General features: G+C 37.9%; 1 protein-coding gene across 1 annotated transcript in view; it reads left to right on the plus strand.

Annotated features, from left to right (window-relative positions):
• Nucleotides 1-26,238, plus strand: part of CTSC (cathepsin C) — a 40,647-nt gene extending 14,409 nt beyond the window's left edge. Inside the window, exons 3-7 of the mRNA XM_029208051.1 lie at nucleotides 6,018-6,184; nucleotides 9,194-9,349; nucleotides 11,543-11,658; nucleotides 18,400-18,531; nucleotides 25,285-26,238. Of these exons, the coding sequence (XP_029063884.1) occupies nucleotides 6,018-6,184; nucleotides 9,194-9,349; nucleotides 11,543-11,658; nucleotides 18,400-18,531; nucleotides 25,285-25,787 (1,074 nt within the window). The 3' untranslated portion in view covers nucleotides 25,788-26,238. The remainder of the gene's footprint in view (nucleotides 1-6,017; nucleotides 6,185-9,193; nucleotides 9,350-11,542; nucleotides 11,659-18,399; nucleotides 18,532-25,284) is intronic.
• The last annotated feature ends 1,537 nt before the right edge of the window (nucleotides 26,239-27,775 follow it).

Here is a 27,775-nt window from a genome sequence, read left to right on the forward strand (position 1 = left end):
TGTCTTCTCATTTTGGAAAATCACTGGTTGACAGGATAAAACCCATATCAACTGCTCAGTTGACAGTTTAGGCTAGAGTGTAAGTTCTTTGACAGCATGAGTAAAGTCTTAAATGGCTTTGTATCCCATGTGGTAACAGTTGGTAGTGTTTATATTGTTACTTGTTTAGTGTTTTATAACTTTTTAAACTCTTCAAACTTCAGTGTCATCCTTATTCTCAATAGGAATCCAGTGAAGTAGAGATCATTCCCATTATCAGCTGAAGAAACTGAGGCTCCTTAGTTGCGACTTGCTCAAGGTTACATAAATGATAAGTGGCAGAACAGGGATTTAAAGGGCAGAGTCCTTTTTCATTAAAGTACATTTTTCTCATAGCTAGTGCATTACATAAAGGAAGTATTCAAATATTTGCTAATTGTAATCAGGAAAACAGTGGAACAAAAGGTATAAGTGATTTCCCCCCCACCCCTTAGTGTCAAAAAGCAGTTGAGAAAGAGATCTGGGATAAATAACTTAAGTTCCAAAATATCCCAACCTTTTCTTTTTCAGTAGGTTAACATTAGTAGGTAATTGGATGGAATGGGAGAATTGATAAAGTGAATGGGAAATTGAAGACAGGTGGTTTCAAGAATGTTTGGCAACCCAACGTTAATCTTGAAGAAGCAAATGGAGAGTTACTGAATCCTAGTAGTTTTCTAAACCCAAGTGCTAGGGTTTGGAATTCCTTCAGATTTTATGCAATTATCTATTTGTTGCAATAGAAATTGGCATAAATGAATAGAAACTTAAATTATGCCATCTGTGCAAGGCAGTATTCAGAGACTGATGTTTATATAAATAAAATAAATGAAAACCCTTAGAAAAAAAATTAAGCTACATTTCAAGCTGGATAGTGTGGCCAAAACTTCAACTTCTTAATTGGTAATAATGTCAGAAATCACAAAAGATGTATTTTACAATAGCAGGAAAAATGACAAACATTGAGAACATTCAAATCAAGAAAATAACGGGGGCACAGTGTGTGGTCCTCTCAAATTAAGGTACTGAGTACTTGGCTTCTGCGGGGGTTAAATATCTCTTTTCTACTAAGTTGTAGCTGTCCTGCACAGTGGCATCACAGTCCTGTCCTACCTTTCATAAGGTAATTTCAGGTTCTAAAAGAAGACCGAATTATTTTAGACTGGGAAAACTACAGAATAAAATAAAATAAAAATTTTAAATGGAAAATAATTCCATCAATTTAATGTATAAGAAGTGGTACATAAATGGATAGCATCTCTTGGTAATTTGCTAAGTAAAAACAGTTGTAGTGTTTTAGGATTATTTAGGGTTACTTAGAATGTATAAATATTCTATGTAAGTAAGGAGCATGTCTAAATTATTTACCTGGCTTTGTGAATAATAAATAAGAAATCCACAGATGTAAGGACTGTGTAGTTAGGAAACTTGAAGGGATATTTTGGAACTTTCAGGTCAACTGAAATTTACAAGTAGGGAAGCAGAGGTTTGGGGAGGAAAACTGACATTTCTGAAGTAATAGGTGAAGTCAGAACTTGGGTCTCTGTGACCCACATCTTTTAATTATAAATTTCTTTTAATTATAAAAGTGTCACTCTTCTTTTAATTATAAATTTTTCTAAGTTTCTTGTGTTATTGTTTAAATAGGACTTGGCATTTGTTGTTCTTTCTGTTATTCATTTATTTATTCACTCATTCAATAACTAATTGCTTTCTAGTGCCAGTGTCCTAGTTAATGAATAAAAAATCCTCTTCTCACAGTGGTTACGTGGAAAGAACAACCCTCACAGGCTGTTAGGAAAATTAAATGGGTTAGTATATATAAAATGCAACCTATGAGGTTGAGTCTGTTATCATCATCCTGATTTTATAGATGAGGACATTGAAAGTACAGAGAGGGTAAGTAACTTGTTCAGGATCACACAGCCAGTAAGTGGCAGTGCTGGATCCAGTCCAGGTAGTCGAGCCTACAGACCAAGTCCTTTACCTCTGCCCTGTATCAAAAACCCTTGACAGAAAGGGTAAAAAGACTGGACTAGCCAGGACAACATAGACACCTGAATAGTGGGAAATCACCATTAGGGCTACTGGAGAATTTAAGTGACCCCCTAAACAGGGTCTTGGGCAACAGTTTGGATCTGACTCATGAGAGCCAATTAATTTCCAGCTTTGTTTTTTAAAGGAAATAATGAATAAAGCAATGATTCTTGTAACCTTTAAACTCATATTTTAATTCTCTCTTCTCTAACTTTGCAAAGTCACTTTTTTTTTCCCATGAAAAACATAATGCCTATTATCCCAAAAGATCATTGTGAGGCTCACATGATAATAGATGAAAACCCTTTGCAAATTGCTTAAGCATTTCCTGCATGGTTTCTAGGTATCTCCTCTCCGTGTTTTTGGCAATTGACCTGTATGTTTATTTCTCTAGCACTTTGTGAGAAGACAAAGTGTATGAAGAAATGTTGCATGGTATTTGGGAAGAATGCTTGGTTATAAATTCTAGTTCAACCATCTCTTTTAGGTCTCTTTTTTTGTCCCCCGAGACTGTATTATCTTTATGTTCTCTTGAACCTCTAAGATTTCTGAGTAATCTGTAAAATGTTTATAAAGTATGATGTGATAGGTAAATGTTAAGGTCCTGTAGTTCTGTAACATTGATGGTGAAGGGTATAGAGTTGTTGAACAAACAGTAAGGCCTCATGCTTCAGTGATATTTTTCCCCCTCCAATCAAAATAACAAATCAGCCTTTTCCTCACAGGGGAAGTTCATTTGGTGTTAGCCATCATGCTTATAAGTTGTGCCAACTAGGTGAACAAAAAGCACACTGATGAGAAACATGGGGCCCATTTCTTCTAACTTGAATGCCCCTGACTCTTTTGGTACATTGAGAAAGTCATTTCATCTGTGATCTAAATTTTCTGCTTAGGTGGGGAAATTTCCCAGGCTTTTTCAAGCATGGTTAACTTGCTGGACCACATGATTTGGGTTCAGATAAATAACCACGTTATTTACATGTTTGTTTATTTCATTGGATTCCCAGCGTCTTAAGGTCTGGGGCTGCATCAATACATATGTGCATGTGTGCCTAGCACCTAGCACCTAACATGATGCCTGGGAAATATTATGTGACCAATAAGCATTTGATAAATAAGTGAAAGAACTTAGCAAAATACAAAATAGGTTATATAAATCATGTTTTTTTTCAGGAAGTGTAGTCACAATCCTAGACAGGTCAGAGTTAGTCTCTAGCAACATCTGAACCATCCTTCGTAGATGTCCTCTTCTAGGGCTTTGTAGGCTATGTTTTTTATCCTTAGGAAATTCATCACCTTTTTAAAGTGATGAATTTCACGAAATGTATATAACTATCTTCATTTTGTAAATAACCAAGAAAATCCCACCCAAAGATCATTTTCACCTTTCATTTTTTAAAAATCGTATTTCATAAAAATTTTACTTATTTGCACTCCACTTAAGTACTATCTTGTAGTTTTTTCCTCTTAATACATCATAGGTTATTTTTCTTTCTTTCTTTCTTTCTTTTTTTTTTTTTTTTGGCTGCACCGCACAGCTTATGGGATTTTAGTTCTCCAAACAGGGATCGAACCTGGGCCCTTAGCTGTGAGAGCGTGGAGTCCTAACCACTGGACCACCAGGGAATGCCCAGGTTTTCTTTTTTATTTATTGTTCTATACAGAGAGGTCAGCAAACTTTTTCTTAACAGGGTCAGATAGTAAATGTTTTAGGCTTTGTGAACCTTATGGTCTCTGTGGGAGCTCCCCAGTCCTGCTGCTGTAGCACCAAAGCAGCCAGAGATAAGATATTCAATACTATAAACAAGTGGGTCTGGCTGTGTTCCAATAACACTATTTATAAAAGCAAGCAGCCTTCCCTAGCCTCTTCTACTGTAATGAACATCTTCCTGTGTTTAGGCTTTATTTTTCATTTATGTGTATTTGACAATTTCTACAAGGTAGCTCTGAAAAACTCTTAAAGCCTTGTCAGACTGCTTTCTAACAACAGCACTGGTGGGGGTGAGCAGTGGCCTACCCCCGGCTGGCCTGTCTGCATCATACAAGGTTGCCAATATCGAACCGTTTTTGATTATAAAAATAGTAGTTACAGGTAGTTCAGCATAATAAATATAAACTTTATTAACCTTTTCATGCAACATACCCTCCAGTGTTGCAGCCTGGTCGTGTCCTAGGCCTTTATTTCAGTGTTCCTGTATCCCGAGTTGGGACTTTAGCAGGGAAATGAGGAGTGGTGAGCCAAACTCATGCTAGTGGAGATATTCTTAGCCAGAGGTAGGGAGACTGGCTTCACAGTGTTAGGAACCACCAAGGAAGAAGCAAAATGTACATATGAATAGCCCAAAGTAACTTATCTTGTGTGGCAAGAATCCCAGGATTCAGACCTACCTCTTTTGAATTCTTTAGGCCATACATTTTTAACTCTATGCCTCAATATGATTTGAATTCAGAGTCAGGTGCAGTAAGGTAGTTTTACCTTTAAGAGTAGTTTAGCCTACACATTCCTTTAAACTTGGGGTTTGCAGACTATAAGTCTGTTTTTGTAAATGAAGTTTTATTGGAACACAATGTAGTTCATTCACTTATGCATTTCCTGTGTACCTTTCACACTGCAGTGGTAGAGTTGAGTGATGACGACAGAGGACTGATAACCTGCATTTACTGTTTGGCCCTTAAAAAGAAGTTTGCCACCCCCTCAGCATAGGTAAAGTAGCATCCATTATATTAGATTCAGTCCACAAACTACATCCCGAGGGCCAAAACCAACCGTGTACTTTTGTAATGAAAAGCATTGAAACACAGCTGCTTGCCGTGCTGATTTGTTTGTGTTGCCTTTGAACTGCTTTTGTGCTTCTGTTCCATTAAATTAAGTCAGTGCCTGAAATTGTCTATATCCAAGTCCCTTCATAAAGAAATTTAGCGTGCATTATTTTCCTTTCTTCCTCCCATGCTCTCATTCTGGATTATATATCCTTTCCTCCATGAGGACATGTGATAACATGAGGGCTTTTAGGCTACGGAGCCAAAGCATCTGAGTTCAGATCCTAGATCTATCACTATATACAGTTGACCCTTGAACAACATGGGTTTGAACTACGTGGGTCCACTCATATGCAGATTTTTTTCCCATAAATACGTACTTCAGTACTACATGAGCCGAGGCTGGTTGATTCCTTGGAAGCAGGGCCCAGGATAGGAATGGCAGACTGTAAAGTAATATGTGGATTTTTGACTGTGGAGAGTCGGTGCCCCTGCGTTGTTCAAGGGTCAACTGCGGTTATTTTTCAGCGTTAACATCGACATAAGACAACGGGCCATATTAGTGAAATAAAGTGGAGAGAATATTTAATAATCAGGTTACTTTAACTCCCTCATGATTAGAATATGCTAATAAATTGGGAGGTTAACAGAAGAAAATATTTTAATATTTTGGAAAATTTTCACCATATGTTCTTGTATTTTTCTGGAATATATCTTCTCTGAGTGGAAAAGTAGTCTGACAAACTGAGCAGAATTTTGTTTCTGCCACTACACAGCTCTGTTACCTTAAGTAGGGGCTGCTTACCCTCTCTGAACTGAACCTCCACTTACTCACTGGTAAAATGGGATTATTGGTGCCTGTCTCCGCATAGGCTTAATGAGGTAACTTTTGTAAAATGCCTGGAATGGGGCAGATGCTCTAAAAATGTTAGTTTCTTTCCCTGCCTTTTGTTCCCCAGAAGTGTTTGTTATGTAAATTTTGCTTGGTAATCAGTGATGCTAATCGTAGAAAAGTTTATTTCTCTTCCTTTTCTAGAACAGTTCGCAAACTGAAACCTCTCAGTTTTTGTTTTGGTTGGCAGTGGCTGGTCCCTAAGATGAAACGAAAAAGGGGTACCTTTACTGTGAATGGGAGACAAGGAAACAGACCTGAGACAGGAACACAGATTCACTTGGCTTTTCCTTTCCTTATTTGATTGCAGTATAAAGAAGAGGGTGGCAAGGTAACTAGTTACTGCCATGAAACCATGACTGGCTGGGTGCATGACGTGCTGGGCAGGAACTGGGCTTGTTTCACAGGAAAGAAGGAGGGAAATACCTTTGAGAATGTGAACGTGAACACAGCACACCTCGAGAATCTCCAGGAAAAGTGAGTTGTCGTAAATGAAAGTTACATATAGTTTTTTATAATATGTATGTCTGTCCTAATTCTTGGAAAATTTAATTTGATTATATAAAATTTATTTGACTTAGAAACATAAGCCATGTTATGTACAACTTTCCTGGAAAAAGACATTGAGTGATAGAGAAGAAAGTAGTTTTTCAAAGTACTTCAAAAGTAATGGACCAATGATAGCTTTAAAGAATAGTTATATAAAGGACCACAGAATTGCAGTGACTTATACAGAAAAGTCATTTTATTATTGCCATGTAATAATATGTTGCATAATACTTGTAGATACGTATGTTTATGTTGCAACAAATACAGGTGGTGCTAATTGAACATAAGTTTTAAACAAGGAAATAAATAACTGAAATTAAAGTTCTTAGTATTTATGTAGCGTATTAGTTTCCTGGGGCTGCCATAACAGAGTACCACCGACCGAATGGTTTAAGCAAAAGAAACTTATTTTCTCGCAATTCTGGAGGCTATAAGTCCAAGATAAGGTGTCAGCAGGTTTAGTTTCTTCTGAGGCCTCTGTCCCTGGCTTGCAGATGGCTGCTCACTGTTGTTCTACATGGTCATCCTGTCTGTGTCCTAATCTCCATTTCTTAAAAGTACACCAGTCATATTGGATTAGGGCCCACCCATATGGCCTCATTTAACCTTAATGTCCTCTTTAAAGGCCCTGTCTCTGAATACAGTCACATTCTGATGTACTGGAGGTTGGAACTTGAACACATGAATTTGAGGAGGACACAGTTCAGTGTATAACTTTCAGTTAAAGTTTTTGTTGAGTTAGGTCCAGTTTAAGTAACTATGAACCACACAAGAGATTTCAGACTTTTATTAGTTTGGAAGGAAAAGATAAATATTAGCAGTAGCAAATTTTCTGTTTTGTTTGGTTGTGAAATCCACTGAAAGTGTACATGAACAAATCATCCAAAGCCAGACCACACTGGCAGTGAATGACTCTGCAGCAGAGAAGGTGGGGGGACATGAGTTCAAAGAGGACAAATCGCACTTGTCTGGGGAAGTACTCCCCAAGATTTAGACTAATTCATCACCTCCATTTTGAACTTAGCTTTTAAATTGCTTTGTTTGGAGTGATCCTTGAGCAACACCTTTCCTATGAAGGTGTTCACTTTTCACCCTACTACTTTGTACTTTTCTGACATTTCAAACATTGCCTCATTTAGTGAAGAAGCTACTAACCGGAGTGCTCAGAATCTATGTTGCCTCACTTGTAAAGTAAGCATTTAGGGCTAAATTACCATAAAGGTCTCTTTCAGCTCTTAATGATCTGATTTCAAGATAGACATTTACAACTTAAAATATATTCCTGTGTCTTAAGAAACAACAACTGCAACTGGCTTTTGTTGTGTGTTAGTGTTGTCAGAAATAGAATACAGGCAGTTTTATAATCTGTTTAATAAAGGTACCTCTCTGGTTTCACATTTTGCAACAAATGGGAAAGGATTTTGATAAAAACTAACACATTATCAATGTGGTTGCACATTTTTCTTATTATTTTCAGTGCTCCCAGGTTTTTTGACTATATCAAAATACTCTCTCTGCGAACATCTAAATTAAAAGAGAAAGAAAAGTTCAAAATATGCCTAACATGTTACTCAGGTTACGTATATCTTGCTTTGCATAATTGAATGTTACTGAAAGTCTTGGGTAGTGAGTCACACTTAAGTTACAGAATGTTATGTATGTATGTGTGTATGTATGTATGTATGTATGTACGGCTGCATTGGGTCTTTGTTACTGTGCGTGGGCTTTCTCTAGTTGTGATGAGCGGGGGCTACTCTTCGTTGCGGTGCGTGGGCTTCTCATTCCGGTGGCTTCTCTTGCTGCGGAGCACGGGCTCTAGGCGCACGGGCTTCAGTAGTTGTGGCTCATGGGCTCTAGAGCACAGGCTCAGTAGTTGTGGCTCATGGGCTTAGCTGCTCCGGGGCCAGAATCTTTTTTAGTAGAAATAACACAGTGAATTCTGTTAATTCCTAGCACCTGGCACATATGTGAGATACATGTTTAAGTTAAATGAATAATCAACTCCCTCAGTTCTTTTGCTTTGTAAACATGCTCTTTGTGTGTTAGACTTGTTTACATCTATATCCAAGCATTTGGCATCAGGTAAACCAGTGCCTTTCAGATTTTAATGTTGCTGTGAATCATCTGGGGATCTTGTTAAAAATGTAGATTCTGATTCAGGTGGCCTGGGTTGGATACTTAAGAGTCTGCATTTCTAGGAAGCTTCCAGGTGCTTCTGCTGATACTGGCTCAAGAACCAAATTTGAGTAACAAGGATATAAACCAAATGCCCCTATGGAACCATTTTTTTTTCATCATGTGGTTATAATGCTTGCCATGCTATATATATTGTATACAGTTTTGCTGTCCTCCCCCCCTCCGCCTTTATTCTTTATTATTACAAAGTTTAAAAGGTACATTGTAGAAATTGTAGAGGGTGGGGGAAAGGTGATGATCCTATGTCACCACTCAGAGATAACCATGGTTGTATGTACTTATGGTGTAAATATAAATGTTCACTTTCACAAAAATTGATTAATTCTATATAAACTTCTTTGATATTCTGCTTTTTTGTTTAATATAGTGTGAAGTCTTCCATATCACTAAATAATCTTCCAGATATTTTTACTGAATAAACTATATAGCAAATGAAGTACCATTATTTATTTAATCCATCCCTTACCTTAGAATATTTATGTTTATAATCTATCACTGGTATAAAAATGTTTCACTGAACATCCTTATACATACATCTTAGTTCACTTGAACTTTTATTTTCATAGGACACATTCCAATTCTAGGCTATTGATAGAGATATAGAGATTGACATATCCAGTTGCCTTCCTGAAAGGTTATACCACTTTCCACTCAGGCCCACAGTATAAGACTGCCTATTTTAACGGGATCTGTTTACATCAGTAAAGAGTGTATCTGAAGCTGTCTTACTTTTGCTGGCAGGTATTCTAATAGGCTCTACAAATATAACCACAACTTTGTGAAAGCTATCAATGCCGTTCAGAAGTCTTGGACTGCGACTGCATACATGGAATATGAGACTCTTACACTGAAAGAGATGATTAGGAGAGGTGGTGGCCACAGCTGGAGAATTCCAAGGTAATAAAGCACATCTCTTTATCACTAATAAAGGTATTTGTATCAATTGATATCCTCCTCCCTGGGCTGTTCATCATTTTATTGGTCATCGTAACTTAGACTTTTTATGTTATCTTTTCCCTGACCATCTCCCTTTCCTATTCATACAGACTCGGATGTTCTCCAAGCCCTATTTATGGGTTTTGCTTTCACAGCATCTGCCATTTCCTTTACTCTCTTTCCATTTTCTACACTTTGGCTTAGGGCTTTGTCATCTCTATCCTGTATAATGGATCAGCTTCCTGCCTTCTCTGTCTTTGGTTTCTACCCCTCCCTGTCCCCACTCTTAGCCATTCTATGAAATACTGCCTGTTACATCTTCTTACACCCAGCTATGATTGAGTCACTACCTATTGTCTAATGAATAAATTTAGCCTGGTAATCAAAGCCACCTAAATTTGCCCATAACTGTATTGACTACCTTGACCTGCTTTCAAATAATATGACAGAAAATTCCTGAAAACTTTCACCTACCTCCATTCATGACACTCCCTTTGCCTCAGATACCCCTGAACTTACCTATAGAAACTGTCAAATTTGCCACCTGTAAAAATCTCAAAATCCTTTCTCTGTTTTTAGGTCCAGCGAAAAATATTCCATATTTATCAATATACCTCTGCTACCTTCAGCCAGAGTGACATTTCCCATCTTTAGTTTATATACCCCATGGTGTATTTCTTATGGAAAATTATACCGTTCTTTGAATTTATACAGTCAGGAATTTGGTAGATTTATTCCCTCAAAACTATAGCTGGATTTAACAGACTATGTAGTTTCTCTCACAGTTCTACCCATATCTGAAAAGAATCTTATACAGTGTTTCTCAAAGTGTATTCTGAGGAATGACTAGTGTGTGAGATGCTCTGGTTAGTCGAAATTGGGAATGGGAGCATACCGTATTCCTTCTCAGATTCACTAAAGTGAAAGAGCCATCCTGTATCTGTGTGAGACGAGAATCCAGAGGAGGTGGGGTCAGCCCTGGAGCCTAGGGAGACTGGGACTCCTGTCTGGAAGATTGAGCCTCAGACCCAACTGCTTTGCCATGTGTCAGGTGCCATGTTTCTGAAGAACTCTTGTAGAAAAACGTATTGTTTATGGACATCTGAGTCCAGAGCTCTCTGCAGATTCTTCGAAGAATCTGGACCCAAATGATTGAAAGCCAATAATGTATAGTGTGCCTGTGGTGTTTGTAATTCTCACTTCTCCATCTCCCTGATTTCTCTTTCACTGTCTTCATTTTCACACCACTGAGCTTTGTTGTCACATTGCTTTTGTTTTATCTGTGTGTGCATTGATGGGCAAACACTCTGCCTTTATAGGTCGTTAGGAAGAAGGAAGTTAACAATTGCCTGTTTTGTGCTAGATAGTCACCTAAATGTATCAGCAGCGTATTTAGTCTTAATGACATGGATGGTGATGATGGTGGTGGTGATCATCCTAATAGCTTAATAATTTAGTAAGGACTTATCAGAGACAAGGCCATGTTTTAAGCACTTGTTAATCATTATTCCATTGAATTTTCATAACAGTCCTTTGCGGTAGGCATGATTGTACCCATCTTAATAGGAAGTGATCATAGTTTTGTGATGTTAAGGTCTTTGACGAACGTTGCACCGCTAGTAAGTGGTAAAGCCATTTGTGGCCATCTTTGTGTCTTACTTTCATCTGTTTATGGAGCTAGTCTGCCTGCTTCTACTTAGATCTTTTATTCCCATGCCTTCACTTCTTTTACAGCTACCAGCACCACCATCTCCAGAGTCAAACATCAGTCGTTCCTCTATGTTCTCTAAATCCTTTGTAGGCCATCTTCAATTTCCCGCATCTGCTTTTCTTGGACAAAATCTATTAAAAGTAAGAGAATGCGGCTATTTAGACGTACTAAAGTTAGCAAATGGCAATACACGAAACCAACATGATTTCACTGGGGAAGATTACTAGATCCTGAAAAAGAAATGGGTAATTTATACAACTTAGTTGTATAATTGACACATTGTATAGTAGACACATTTTTGTATAAGAGACACATTGAAACACTGCTAGACAAGTGCTCTTTGGATCTGAATCTACATTCTAGCCAGCCAGGTGGTTGAAATCATGGAATCATCCTCAAAGGAAAGAATATATATTGACATCAAATGTCTATTTCCATCCTAGTCCCAAACCTGCACCAATAACTGCTGAAATACAGAAAAAGATTTTGCATTTGCCAGCATCCTGGGACTGGAGAAATGTTCATGGTACCAATTTTGTTACTCCTGTTCGAAACCAAGGTAAAAAAAGAAGCCTGATTTTGTTTTTCGTTAATTCATTCTGAAATATTTATTAAACATTTACTATGTGCCAGGCTCTCAGATTTTGGGGATACAGAGGTGAATAGGTTATGATCCACTTCAGTAAAGAAATGGAAAATATATAACTAATGAATACTCACTTCTTTTTGTGTCCATGACAGACTTTGGTAGTAGATAATCTCTCCAGCAGAGCTCAGCATTTCTTCAGTATCCTTCTCAGTGTGTTCCAAGTAGCTAATGAAATTAGAGTGATACGTAAGCCAAACTCATTTGCCCTCCTAGTCACAGAGACTTGTGTAGAAACAAAGAATTGCATGCAGCCAAAATTGGTCTTCCTTCTGCAAGTGGTTTGCTGGAATCCTTTTTTTTTTTTTTTAACTTGAAGTATAATAGATTTACAATGTTGCATTAGTTTCAGGTGTACAGCAAAGTGACTCAGTTTATATATATGTATTCCTTTTCAGATTCTTTTCCATTATAGTTTATTAAAAGACATTGAATATAGTTCCCTGTGCTATACAGTAAGTCTTTGTTGTTTATCTATTTTATATATAGTAGTGTGTATCTGTTAATCCCAAACTCCTAATTTATCCCTCCCCTTTCCCCTTTGGTAACCAGTTTTTTTCTATGTCTGTGAGTCTGTTTCTGTTTTGTAAATAAGTTCATTTGTATCATTTTTTAGATTCTACATGTAAGTGATATATGATATTTGTCTTTGATTTACTTTACTTAGTATGATAATCTCTAGGACCATCACGTTGCTGAAAATGGCAATATTTCATTCTTTTTTATGGCTGAGTAATATTCCATTGTGTATATATACCACATCTTCTTTATGCTGGAATCCTTCTTTACTACCTGTCTGCCCACTCTACCCCTTTTTCCTCCCCCCCATCATTTAGTCTTTAATTACTTTAGGAGCCCAGAAAATGAATCCTTAAATTTTTTTCTGGTAAAGTAGATTTTTTGAGCTGTGTAAAGACCTTTCAATTAACTTTACCCCAGGATAAGACATATAATGGTAAGTATTAACTCAGCTTCCTGAATGGTGGGCTGGAGGCAGAGCCCAGGTTTATCAAAATTATCACTGTAATTGCATTTTATGTTATTTTTGGAAATTGGATACAGGATGAGTAGATTTAATAACATTTCCTCTCATAGCACTTGAGAGCAAATTACCTTATCCTAAATTTTAGCCAACAATGATTGGAGAATCATTTATATAATACTCAGGTTTATTACTTCTAAGCTCATTTTGAAGATAATTACAGTACACATGACTGCTTTGTTACTATAAAATGGGCGTAGTATTTACTGTCTGGAAACATTCTGATTAGTGTCTCCTGAGAGAGGATTATAAATTTATAACACCCAAAGATAAATTGTCCTTCCCCTTTCCTAAAATTCAGTGCTAATCAGCCTCTCCCACTTCTCAACATTCACCACCAACCCTTCAGTTCATCCTGACTGAATTCTTGCAAAGTGTTCTGAATATATGGAGCTTTGAGCAGGTCTTACAGCAGCAGTGTTCCTGTCCTTCATCTGACACCAGAGGTCTCATCTCTTTGTCTTTCCTTTGTACCAGTTAATCTGAGACTCTTTGGCTCTATATAAAGTGTGGGTCCTGAAATCCATCCCTACCTTTTCTGGAGATAGCTTCCTTGGAAAGGAGGGATTGGAAATGAGAGAAATTTGAAGGTAATTGAGAAATGAATGGAAAGTCGATTAAAGGTTTGATATTAAGAGAGGATTAAAATTTATTCTGTCATCAAACAGGTTTCCTATCCTCATTGGAGGGGATTAAGTAAATACTGCATGTCAAGTGTTGGTTATTGAGGGCTTGGCACATGGTTGTTTCCACTGTGTTGCAGTGTTTATAGAGTATCTAATACGTTAGGAATTTTTTTTTTGGCTGTGTTGGGTCTTTGCTGCTGTGCGTGGACTTTCTTTAGTTGTGACGAGCAGGGCTACTCTTCATTGCAGTGTGCAGGCTTTTCATTGCGGTGGCTTGTCTTGTTGTGAAGCACCGGCTCTAGGCACGTGGGCTTCAGTAGTTGCAGCACGCAGGCTCAGTAGTTGCGGCACGCAGGCCCTAGAGCGTGCGGGCTCAGTAGTCGTGGCGCACGGGCTTAGTTGCTCTGCAACATGTGGGATCTTCCCGGACCAGGGATTGAACCCGTATCCCCTGCTTCTTAACCACTGCGCCACCAGGGAAGTCCAGGAGTATTTGTTTGTAATGGCTGAGGATATAAAGACCAATATGACATGGTCCTCATCCTAGAAACTACAGTTTAGCAAGACCTGCAAGCAAAACATTAAAATACAGTATAATAACTGCTTTAACAGGGCGTTTTTAAAATTCTTTAGGAAAAGGTTGAAAGAAATATTTAGTTCCACTCACTTCACAAAATATATGATTGACTACTGATGAGATAATTATTCAGGGGAAGGAAATTAGACTTTCTAAAGCTATATCCTTTGACAATGGTTTTCTTGTGGCTTGGTAAAAGGTATTGTCATCTCTAATATTCCGTATTCTTTGAGTGTTATAAATATGGTTTGTACAGACATGGGCAATTTAAAAACAGAGGGCTTTGACAGATTAATTGCTTTTAAACTGATCCCTCATCTGTAGTATCTTGTTAGGTGTCTGAGAAAATAATGTACTTAGTTGTTCCTCTTTTGATTTCTTTTTGGTTTTCTGTACTTTAGGTTGGGAAAAAATTATTTTCTATTCCTACTAACTGGACTACTTGGAAATTTCCACTAACTTAAATACACCAGTGTTCTATATAACCTAGAATTCAAAATTACTCACAGTTAAGGGAATTCACAACTTTTCTCTATTTGGAGAGCAAATCAAGATTAATGAAAAAAAAATATGGCGGGGATGGGGGCAAATTCTTACCTTTACACGTGTTAACATCTCTAAGCACTAGCCATGTAGCCAGGATTTACTTTGATGTGTGAGAGGGAAGAGAGCTAGGAAGTTGCAAGAGATGGGACTTTCTTTGTTCTTCTCCCAGCTGTGCTGTCTTTATTTATTATTGCATCTTCAAGAGAGAAGGGGAGTGTCTTTCAGGTCACATTAATTAGGAAATGCAGAGGGTTTTCCTAACTTTAAAATCTAGTTTGTTTAAGTCTTGTTCTAACTACTGTTTATATTAAAGCTGGAAGGCAGGGGCCTTAAACTGCTCCACCCTATTCCTTTTACACACAGGAGAAAAAGAAATGCCAAAAAGGTCAAATGACTTGCCCAGAGTCACACAGCTGAGTGACAGGGTGGGAGGGAAGAGAAAAAAAGAATCCTGGCTCCTCACTCCCAGTTCAGTGTTCTCCCCACTGTTAGAAGTTACAGCTGAATATAGTTAAACCATCTGACAATCACATACCTATTTGAGATTGTGGAAATATGATTACCGTAGAGCTCTGTCTGGATCGTCTCCCCTTCTTCTTCTTTATTGCCCTGTAGTCTTCTTAAGAGAAAATGGTCCTTTTATTTATTTTTATTTATTTACTATTTGTTTATTGAAGTATAGTTGATTTACAGAATCTAGACTCTGGCCCTGACTTCTGAAGAGGCATTACTTACATTGGCAGCTGACCTTCTGGGAACATCAAGGGCTTGAGGAAGTTTATCTCCTTTCCTCATTCCTGTGATTTCTCTGTTAACAGAGCACATTCTGAGCCCTTGAATGTACATGGGGCCTGTCCCTCCCATAATGCTGGATGGTCAGATGAGATTATTTCTGTGGCTGCCCTGGGCCAAGAATGCTAAATGGCCAAATTGGGGCCATTTCTAGACTCTTGTGATGTTATTTATTGAAAGATCCTGATGTCTCAAGAAAGGAACACTGGCCTTGGCCATTTACTGTCACTCATCTAGTTCTTTGACATTCTGTCATTTGAAAGAGGAGTCCTAAGGGTAGTATTATTTGGATGGTTTTGAAAACAAAATGTGCACGTTAATTTCATTCTATTTAGTAACTAGAAGACAGGGAAAGGAAATTGGAAAATTCTTTAAAGTAGATACTGATCTATAAATGGAAAAAGACAGTACTCTGCATTAGGAGACATTTAGATGCTAGCACCTGCCACCCTTTAGTTTTGTGACTTTGGACAGGTCAGTGCTTCTTTTTGAATCTCAGTGTATGTATTATTGAGTAGGTTGCACACTAGATGAATCCCAAGGCCCCTTTCCAAATGTTTCTCTTCTAATCTTCATAATTTAGGTGATCCCTCAGTGGCAAAAGCAGTATGGATAAATCTGAGATGTTTACGGGGAGAATTTTGGGGACCATCAGAATGGTAGCAGTTACAGGGTGATAGGGCTCTAATGGACTAAAAGTAAATATTAACTGTTTCCATTGAAATAACCTTCTTTCCTGGATATAAATATGTATCCACTTATTCATAATTTGACTTTTCTTTCTACAAAGATGCACTGAGTTCCTTCATTGCATCAGGCATCAAGGTGAAGAAAACAGATTTCCTGTAAATACTCAAAGAAATTCACAATTTAGTTTGAGGAAAACAGTATTAAGTAATTCAAGTAGGCTTAAGAATGAGGGCTTCCCTGGTGGCGCAGTGGTTGAGAGTCCGCCTGCCGATGCAGGGGACACGGGTTCGTGCCCCGATCCAGGAAGATCCCACATGCCGCGGAGCTGCTGGGCCCGTGAGCCATGGCCGCTGAGCCTGCGCGTCCGGAGCCTGTGCTCCGCAACGGGAGAGGCCACAGCAGTGAGAGGCCCGCGTACCGCAAAAAAAAAAAAAAAAAAAAAAAAAAAAAAAAAGAATGTTAGAGGTTGAGCATAGAGTATCCTGGCTTTCCTTTGTACTCAGGGAGGGACATGAATGAACAGTTACCTGGAGAAGAGAAAAACAGTGCCCCTCATATTTTTAATGGACAGTGTTCTTCTTAATACTTTTCGGAGGAAGACATTCACTAAGTAAATTCAGACTTATTAAAGAGAACAAAGGCAGCATTCTCTTTATGTAGAATGAGTGTTTTGAATTATAATATTGTCTGTTCGTTCGTCTTACTTTATGTGCACAAGGGAGTGCTTACCATTCAAGTAATTTGGTAACTAATTAATATTAGTAACTTGAGTAACATGTCAACTTCATTTAATACCAGTGTCTCACGTTTGGTACAAGCATATCTCCACATAGAATTTGTATCAGTGGCAGAGGTGAAAGAGGCTGTATCATAATGGGGATATTAAGTTATGCTCGTTTCTTTCTAGAATTGTAACAAGTGGAAATCCCAGTTTTGTTACATACATTCCATATTTTATTCTGTGTATTTCTTCTACTCACACATATTGAAGAAACAGATAAAAATATTTTTATATAAATTACCTCATAATACAATATTTTTTCTTCTCTTGAAGCAGCAACTATATTCCTAGCATATGCTTCTTAAGTAAATTTATTTTGTCTTGCCAGAGCATTTACATATTAAATAAAGCTGTTTTCTTCTCCCTTCTCCCCTACCTCCATACAGCTACTTTTCAATTTATTTTCCATTTCACTACCTCCATCTGCTTTATATCTTTACGTCCTTACTGGCCACCTTAAATACCATATCTATCATTGTAATTATTCTCTTACCTCCTTGGACTTTGTTGTATTTTGCCTCCTTGACCCTGGTTGAATCCAACTCTCTACTATAATACACCCATACCTGAGCCATTATTAGGGTTAATTCCACATAACAAGGGCTTTAGAAAATGCCTCTCTGGAGATATTTAAAAGCTTAGCTTATATGTATCCCTCCATTATTTTCTCTCAAGTTGATGGCTCAGAATGTTGCAAATGTAAATCATTTCTGCATTATTAAGAATACTGCCAAATGGAAGCAACCTAAGTGTCCATCAACAGATGAATGGATAAAGAAGATGTGGCACATATATACAGTGGAATATTACTCGGCCATAAAAAGAAACGAAATTGAGTTATTTGTAGTGAGGTGGATGGACCTAGAGACTGTCATACAAAGTGAAGTAAGTCAGAAAGAGAAAAATAAATACTGTATGCTAACGCATGTATATGGAATATTAAAAAAAAGGTTCTGAAGAACCTAGGGGCAGGACAGGAATAAAGATGCAGACATAGAGAATGGACTTGAGGACACAGGGAGGGGGAAGGGTAAGCTGGGACGAAGTGAGAGAGTGGCATGGACATATATACACTACCAAATGTAAAATAGATAGCCAGTGGGAAGCAGCCACATAGCACAGGGAGATCAGCTTGGTGCTTTGTGACCACCTAGAGGGGTGGGATAGGGAAGGTGGGAGGGAGACGCAAGAGGGAGGAGATATGGGGATATATGTATATGTATAGCTGATTCACTTTGTTATAAAGCAGAAACTAACACACCATTGTAAAGCGATTATACGCCAATAAAGATGTTAAAAAAAAAAAGAATATTGTCAAATGCTTTGCAGAAGTTAGGAGGTTTTTTTCTCCCAAAATATTTTCAAGGAAAGCCCCATATAGTAATGTTTGCCTTTTGGTAAAAAAACTAAAATCTTAATGTTTGCCTGTAAGGTCAGTAGCATTCTTTGATTGAATCTTCTTCATTGTGCTGATCCTTATGAACAAAAACCGCAACACTCAATATAAATATATTATTGTATGTCATGCACTTAAGGTTTCTATGATTCTTTTTGAGTGCGTCAAAGGTCTCTTGGGTTATATATCCTTTTCTATCACCAGGGTCTTGTGGAAGCTGCTACTCATTTGCTTCTATGGGGATGATGGAAGCAAGAATCCGTATACTAACCAACAATACCCAGACCCCAATCTTGAGTCCTCAGGAGGTTGTGTCTTGCAGCCAGTATGCTCAAGGTATGTGTTGTATTTCAGGCACTGTTTACCTGTGTGTAGTTTGCCATTGTTGGCAAAGGCATAAGGATAGGATGGTAGAGAGATCATAATGTCTTCTGTCAGAAAACCTGGGTGCGATTCACAGAAAGATAGACAACATGAAAAGGCAGAGGGCTATCTATGTACCAGATGAAGGAACAAGATAAAACCCCAGAAAAACAACTAAATGAAGTGGAGATAGGCAACCTTCCAGAAAAGGATTCAGAATAATGAGGGTGAAGATGATCCAGGACCTTGGAAAAAGAATGGAGACAAAGATCAAGAAGATGCAAGAAATGTGTAAAAAACACTTAGAAGAATTAAAGAACAAACAAACAGAGATGAACAATACAATAACTGAAATGAAAACTACACTAGAAGGAATCAATAGCAGAATAACTGAGGCAGAAGAACGGATAAGTGACCTGGAAGACAGAATGGTGGAATTCACTGCTGTGGAACAGAATAAAGAAAACAGAATGAAAAGAAATGAAGACAGCCTAAGAGACCGTGGGGACAACATTAACTGCAGCAACATTCGCATTACAGGGGTCCCAGAAGGAGAAGAGAGAGAGAAAGGACCCAAGAAAATATTTGAAGAGATTATAGTTGAAAACTTCCCTAACATGGGAAAGGAAACAGCCACCCAAGTCCATGAAGCACAGAGAGTCCCATACAGGATAAACCCAAGGAGAAACACACTGAGACACATAGTAATCAAACTGGCAAAAGTTAAAGACAAAGAAACATTATTGAAAGCAGCAAGGGAAAAATGACAAATAACATACGAGGGAACTCCCATAGGGTTAACAGCTGATTTCTCAGCAGAAGCTCTATAAGCCAGAAGGGAGTGGCATGATATACTTAAAGTGATGAACGGGAAGAACCTACAACCAAGATTACTCTACCCGGCAAGGATCTCATTCAGACTCGATAGAGAAATCAAAAGCTTTCCAGACAAGCAAAAGCTAAGAGAATTCACCACCACCAAACCAGCTCTACAACAAATGCTAAAGGAACTTCTCTAAGTGGGAAACACAAGCGAAGATAAGGACCTACAAAAACAAACCCAAAACAATTAAGAAAATGGTCATAGGAACATACATATCGATAATTACCTTAAACGTGAATGTATTAAATGCTCCAACCAAAAGACACAGGCTTGCTGAATGGATACAAAAACAAGACCCATATATATGCTGTTTACAAGTGACCCACTTCAGACCTAGGGACACATACAGACTGAAAGTGAGGGAATGGAAAAAGACATTCCATACAAATGGAAATCAAAAGAAAGCTGGAGTAGCAATACTCATATCAGATAAAATAGACTTTAAAATAAAGAATGTTACAAGAGACAAGGAAGGACACTACATAATGATCAAGGGAACAATCCAAGAAGAAGATATAACAATTATAAATATATATGCACCCAACATAGGAGCACCTCAATACACAGGCAACTGCTAACAGCTATAAAAGAGGAAATTGACAGTAACACAGTAATAGTGGGGGATTTTTAACACCTCACTTACACCAATGGACAGCTCATCCAAACAGATAATTAATAAGGAAACAGAAGCTTTAAATGACACAATAGACCAGATAGATTTAATCAATATTTATAGGACATTCCATCCAAAAACAGCAGATTACACTTTCTTCTCAGGTGCGCACAGAACATTCTCCAGGATAGATCACATCTTGGGTCACAAATCAAGCCTAAGTAAATTTAAGAAAATTGAAATCATATCAAGCATCTTTTCTGATCACAATGCTATAAGATTAGAAATGAATTACAGGGAAAAAAAATGTAAAAAACAAACACATGGAGGCGAAACAATACGTTACTAAATAACAAAGAGATCACTGAAGAAATCAAAAAGTACCTAGAGACAAATGACAATGAAACGACTATCCAAAACCTATGGGATGCAGCAAAAGCAGTTCTAAGAGGGAAGTTTATAGCTATAGAAGCCTACCTCAAGAAACAAGAAAAATCTCAAATAAACAATCTTACCTTACACCTAAAGGAACTAGAGAAAGAAGAACAAACAAAACCCAAAGTTAGCAGAAGGAAAGAAATCATAAAAATCAGAGCAGAAATAAATGAAATAGAAACAAAGAAAACAATAGCAAAGATCAATAAAACTAAAAGCTGTTTCTTTGAGAAGATAAACCATATTGATAAACCATTAGCCAGACTCATTGAGAAAAAGAGGGAGAGGATTCAAATCACTAAAATTAGAAATGAAAAAGGAGAAGTTGCAACAGACACCCCAGAAATACAAAGCATCCTAAGAGACTACTACAAGCAACTCTATGCCAATAAAATGGACAACCTGGAAGAAATGGACAAATTCTTAGAAAGGTATAACCTTCCAAGACTGAACCAGGAAGAAATAGAAAATATGAACAGACCAATCACAAGTAATGAAATTGAAACTGTGATTAAAAATCTTCCAACAAACAAAAGTCCAGGACCAGATGGCTTCACAGGTTAATTCTATCAAACGTTTAGAGAAGAGCAAACACCTATCCTTCTCAAACTCTTCCAAAATATTGCAGAGGAAGGAACACTCCCAATCTCATTCTATGAGGCCACCATCACCCTAATACCAAAACCAGACAAAGATGCTACAACAAAAGAAAATTATAGACCAATGTCACTGATGAATATAGATGCAAAAATCCTCAACAAAATACTAGCAAACAGAATCCAACAACACATTAAAAGGATCATACACCATGATCAACTGGGATTTATCCCAGGGATGCAAGGATTCTTCGGTATGCGAAAATCAATGTGATACACTATATTAACAAATTGAAGAATAAAAACCATATGATCATCTCAATAGATTCAGAAAAAGCTTTTGAAAAAATTCAATACCCATTTATGATCAAAACTCTCCAGAAAGTGGGCATAGAGGGAACCTACCTCAACATAATAAAGGCCATATATGACAAACCCACAGCAAACATCATTCTCAATGGTGAAAAACTGAAAGCATTTCCTCTAAGATCAGGAACCAGACAAGGATGTCCACTCTCACCACTATTATTCAACATAGTTTTGGAAGTCCTAGCCATGGCAATCAGAGAAGGAAAAGAAATAAAAGGACTACAAATCGGGAAAGAAGAAGTAAAACTGTCACTGTTTGCAGATGACATGATACTATACATAGAAAATCCTAAAGAGGCCACCAGAAAACTACTAGAGCTAATCAATGAATTTGGTAAAGTTGCAGGATACAAAATTAATGCACAGAAATCTCTTGCATTCCTATATACTAATGATGAAAAATCTGAAAGAGAAATTAAGGAAACACTCCCATTTACCATTGGAACAAAAAGAGTAAAATACCTAGGAATAAACTTACCTAAGGAGATAAAAGACCTGTAAGCAGAAAACTCTAAGACACTGATGAAAGAAATTAAAGATGATACCAACAGATGGAGAGAGATAGCATGTTCTTGGATTGGAAGAATCAATATTGTAAAAATAACTATACTACCCAAAGCAATCTACAGATTCAGTGCAATCCCTATCAAATTACCAATGGCATTTTTCACAGAACCAGAACAAAAAAACCTTAAAATGTGTATGGAGACACAAAAGACCCCGAATACCCAAAGCAGTCTTGAGGGAAAAAAGCAGAGCTGGAGCAATCAGGCTCCCTGACTTCAGACTATACTACAAAGCTACAGTAATCAAGATAATATGGTGCTGCCACAAAAACAGAAATATAGATCAATGGAACAAGATAGAAAGCCCAGAGATAAACCCACGCACTTATGGTCAACTAAGCTATGACAAAGGAGGCAAGGATATACGATGGCAAAAAGACAGTCTCTTCAATAAGTGGTGCTGGGAAAACTGGACAGCTACATGTAAAAGAATGAAATTAGAACACTCCCTAACACTATATACAAAAATAAACTCAAAATGGATTAGAGACCTAAATGCAAAATTGGACACTATAAAACTCTTAGAGGTAAACATAGGAAGAACACTCTTTGACATAAATCACAGCAAGATCTGTTTTGATCCACCTCCTAGAGTAATAGAAATAAAAAACAAAAATCAACAAATGGGACCTAATGAAACTTAAAAGCTTTTGCACAGCAAAGGAAACCATAAACAAGACGAAAAGATAATCCTCAGAATGGGCGAAAATATTTGCAAATGAATCAACGGACAAAGGATTAATCTCCAAAATATATAAACAGTTCATGCAGCTCAATATTAAAAAACTAAATAACCCAGTCAAAAAATGGGCAGAAGACCTAAATAGACATCTCTCCAAAGAAGACATACAGATGGCCAAGAGGCACATGAAAAGCTGCTCAATATCACTTATTATTAGAGAAATGCAAATCAAAACTACAATGAGCTATCACCTCATACCAGTTAGAATGGGCATCATCAGAAAATCTACAAACAACAAATGCTGGAGAGGGTGTGGAGAAAAGGGAACCCTCTTGCACTGTTGGTGGGAATGTAAATTGATACAGCGACTATGGAGAACAGTATGGAGGTTCCTTAAAAAACTAAAAATAGAACTACCATATGACCCAGCAATCCCACTACTAGGCATATACCCAGAGAAAACCATAATTCAAAAAGACACATGCACCCCAATGTTCTTTGCAGCACTATTTACAATAGCCAGGTCATGGAAGCAACCTAAATGCCCATTGACAGACGAATGGATAAAGAAGAAGTGGTACATATATACAATGGAATATAACTCAGCCATAAAAAGGAACGAAATTGGGTCATTTGTTGAGACGTGGGTGGATCTAGAGACTGTCATACAGAGTGAAGTAAGTCAGAAAGAGAAGAACAAATATCGTATATTAACGCATATATTTGGAACCTAGAAAAATGGTACAGATGAACTGGTTTGCAGGGCAGAAATTGAGACACAGATGTAGAGAACAAATGTATGGACACCAAGAGGGGAAAGTGGTGGGGGAGGTGCGGGGGGGTGATGAATTGGGCAATTGGGATTGGCATGTATACACTGATGTGTATAAAACTGATGACTAATAAGAACCTGCTGTATACAAAAATAAATAAAATAAAATTCAAAAATTTGGAAAAAAAAAACAAACCTGGGTGCAAGTTCTGGCCCTGTCACTTATTATCGAGTGGTTTCTCATGGAATTCACTGCACCATCCAGCCACATGTCAATAATTGCTATATTTTGAGTAAGCACTGGCTCTTAGGAGCCTCTTACATGCATTACCCAACAGTGCTCAAACCCTGAAAGAGTAGCTGTTATCCTGTTTATAGACAAGGAACAGACATGAAGTTGTTCTATAGTATTTTGAAGGCCACTCAGCTTCTAAGCATGAATTTCAGTCCCAAATAAGGTCTCATTCTGAAACCTAATTCTGGAGAGAAACTGGTTTCTCTCCAGAAGGATTTAAAAATTGTGTACGTAGGCTTCTAGAACAGGCTATACATAAGGTGTATAGAAAGCCCAGCTGCCGTTGATTCAGGGAGAAACATTCTCATTTTAAAGTTGTCTGCTGTCAACCCCAGGTTTGGCTACTAGAGACTCTCAGTTCACCAGTGAAACTGCTGGTGAATGATTGTCAGTGAGCCTTTCCTTCTTTCTAAAATACTTATTAAACTCTGACATTGTGACTTTTGGGCCCTGGGGACTCTGAAGTATCAAGAGAGTCCTTACCCTCATGAAGCTTACAGTTAAGTGAGGAAAATAGAAATTAAATAATTATAAATGAACAATGAAGAAAAAGGGTTCTGGATGTGTATACAGGCATACCTCATTTTATTGTGCTTCTCAGATACAGCATGGTTTTTGAGGGTTTTTTTTACACATTGAAGGTTCATGGCAACCCTGCATCGAGCAGGTCTGTCACTGCCATTTTTGCAACAGGATTTGCTCACTTCATGTCTCTTTATCACATTTTGGTAATTCTTGAAATATTTCCAACCCTCTGCCAGCAAAAAGATTATAACTCATTGAATGCTCTGGTGATGGTTAGCGGTTTTTTTTTTTAGCAATAAAGCATTTTAAAATTAAGGTGTGTGTACTGTTTCTTAGACAAAATGCACACTTAATAGACTACAGTAGACTGTAAACATAACTTTTATATGCACTAGGAAACCAAAACGTTTGTGTGACTTTATTGTGATATTTGCTTTATTGTGGTAATCTGGAACTGAACCTGCAGTGTCTCTGAGATATGCTTGTAATAGGGCCAGGACTGGAGGAAGAATATGGGGACCTAATTTAGACTTTTCTGCAAGAGGCGGTCAGAGAAGACTTCCTTGAGGAAGTGTCTGGCTATTTAATAATGACAATAATAGCGAACTTTTATCGCTTTTACATGAAGTAATTCATTTAATCCTACAAGGAAGGTGCTATTGCTATCTATATTTTACAGATAAGTAAACAGAGGTACAGAGAAATTATCAATTCTTAACCCAGTTTTGGATTGAGCCTATACAGTCAGGCTTCAGAGCCTCCCACTTAACCACAAAGCTACCTTCCATATGAGGTGCCGAATAAATGTCTGTCAAATAGATGGCTGATGGGTGGATGAATGAAGTGGTATTTAAGCTAAGAAACAACTTCTAGGGGTGACATAAAGAATAATTAATGGCATAGAAAAGAAAAAATATGAAATGGGACAGTTTCTTTTGTACCTCTTTCTAATAGAGGGTAATAATAACTCTGTGTGTTCTTTATCCTCAGGCTGTGAAGGTGGCTTCCCATACCTCATCGCAGGAAAGTATGCCCAAGATTTTGGGCTGGTGGAAGAGGCCTGCTTCCCTTACACAGGCACAGATTCTCCATGCAAACTGAAAGAGGACTGCTTCCATTACTACTCCTCCGAGTACCACTATGTGGGAGGTTTCTATGGGGGCTGCAATGAAGCCCTGATGAAGCTTGAGCTGGTCCATCATGGGCCCGTGGCAGTTGGGTTTGAAGTCTACGATGACTTCTTCCACTACCACAAGGGGATCTACCACCACACTGGTCTGAGAGACCCTTTCAACCCCTTTGAGCTGACCAATCACGCCGTCCTGCTGGTGGGCTATGGCACTGACTTGGCCTCTGGACTGGATTACTGGATTGTTAAAAACAGCTGGGGCCCTGGCTGGGGTGAGGGTGGTTACTTCCGGATCCGCAGAGGCACCGATGAGTGTGCCATTGAAAGCATAGCACTGGCGGCCACACCAATTCCTAAATTGTAGGGTGTACCTCCCAGCGTTTCATACTGATCACCATCAGTCATGAAAGGAAACTGACTTATTCGCAGACTAGAGACTTTTACCATATTGCTACTGCAATGTCAAAAGGTTACAAATAGATTCCTATGAAGAGTTGTGCCTTTAAAATTAAAACTGCCCTTGACTGTAATATACTTTCCCATTGAACACCAGCCTGTTTTTTCCTAAATATTCAGTGAAGTGAGGTTTTTATGGATGATGGTAAACTATGAAGTAATGGATTTTGCTAATCATTTGTGATTCAAACAGATGCTGTATTTTTAAAAGTCTATGTGAATGCACAGGCTTATTTTTTAATTGTATAAATCATGAGAAAATATGGCAATGATTATTAAATTTAAAAATTTTTTGTAAATATTCAGGTGATATGTATTATGAAATTTATGTATGTGCTTAAGAGAATTTTTAATCTTGACTCCTTCAGTTGTATTTACTTCTCTCACTTATGTAAATACTTTTAAAAGGAAAATCAGGGTATTTCAACTAAAAACAAAATTATGAACGTTTACAATAGGGGGTATACTCAGTTAATGTCTAGTGAACCCTGAAGTTATCTTCTGGAGATTTGATGAGACAGAGATTATAAAGAAAAGATACAGGAGTTTTGATAAGAGTCTGGTTATTGGTGTATCTTGCATTTGGAAGTATTGGTTAGCCTTCATTCGCTGAGCAGTAATAGCCTAATTAGTGGAATATTAGCAGTTTATATTTGGTCAGATCTTTGGGATCTCCAAGGGATATTTCACAGTGATATGAAATCTCCACACTGAGTAGACAGATAGGATCCATTAGAAATAATAGATTAGGCAGAATTAGGCAAATTAGAGCTCTAAACCATAAAGAACTACAAGGCTTTTAGAGCTGAAAGGCACCTTGAAGATGGTTCAGTGTAACTTCCTCTTAACCAGAAAAAGACACTGAGGCTTATACAGAGGGCAAGTGACTCATCCAAGGTCACACAGCTGGTAAATGATGAGTCTAGATTAGAACCTAGATTTTCTAAGTCTCGTTCTCCTTGAGTGACTTAGACACTGAATCTCTGTGCTTTCCACCAGAGTATCCAAAATCACCAGGGATACTAGATGCATAGTTGGAAGTTTCACATTGACATGTTAAGTCTCAGTTTTGTCTTAAACCTCATGTACTTTTTGTATTGCAATTCACTACAATGACTTTTTTTCTTTTTTCTTTTTTTTTTTCCGGTACGCGGGCCTTTCACTGTTGTGGCCTCTCCCATTGCAGAGCACAGGCTCCGGATGCGCAGGCTCAGCGGCCATGGCTCACAGGCCCAGCCGCTCCGCGGCATGTGGGATCTTCCTGGACTGGGGCATGAACCCGTGTCCCCTGCATCAGCAGGCGGACTCTCAACCACTGCGCCACCAGGGAAGCCCTACAATGACATTTTTACTCTTCTTAAACTGAAGGGTTATTCGAGGAGTTTGCCTCGTATTTAAAGTGTGGCTTCTTGGGCCTCCTGGTACATGGCTGCATACCTTTGACCTTTTTAGCACATGATGCCAAAGAAGCAGACACTCTGAATGGCAGGCATAGCCAGAGTCCTTATTACCTGGAAGGCCTCCAAGGAGGTATATTTTCCTTGTTACTGTTACTGGTGGAATGTAATAATTATAATCCTAATTTATGCCTAGCCTTGTTGCTACATGAAAGTGTAAATAGACTTTGAAATCAAGCAGGAATTTATTTTTCACTAGAATTTATAAAGATATACTACCTGTCAGCTTAATAGCTAAGATTTTCTTTAACCCATTAAGTGTGAGCTCATCCTCTGGTGTTTACTTGGACAGCAGCCAGTTGACACATGTGAGAGCACATCCTGAAGGTGAAGAGCACCCATGCTTTTGCACAATTTCAGGTGATATGTATTATCATATCATATGATATGTACATATCATATCATATGATATGTACATATCATATCATATGATATGTAC

Source organism: Monodon monoceros, unplaced genomic scaffold, assembly GCF_005190385.1.
Source record: "Monodon monoceros isolate NGI ecotype Baffin Bay Population unplaced genomic scaffold, NGI_Narwhal_1 Super_Scaffold_7, whole genome shotgun sequence".
NCBI classification, from domain to species: domain Eukaryota; kingdom Metazoa; phylum Chordata; class Mammalia; order Artiodactyla; family Monodontidae; genus Monodon; species Monodon monoceros.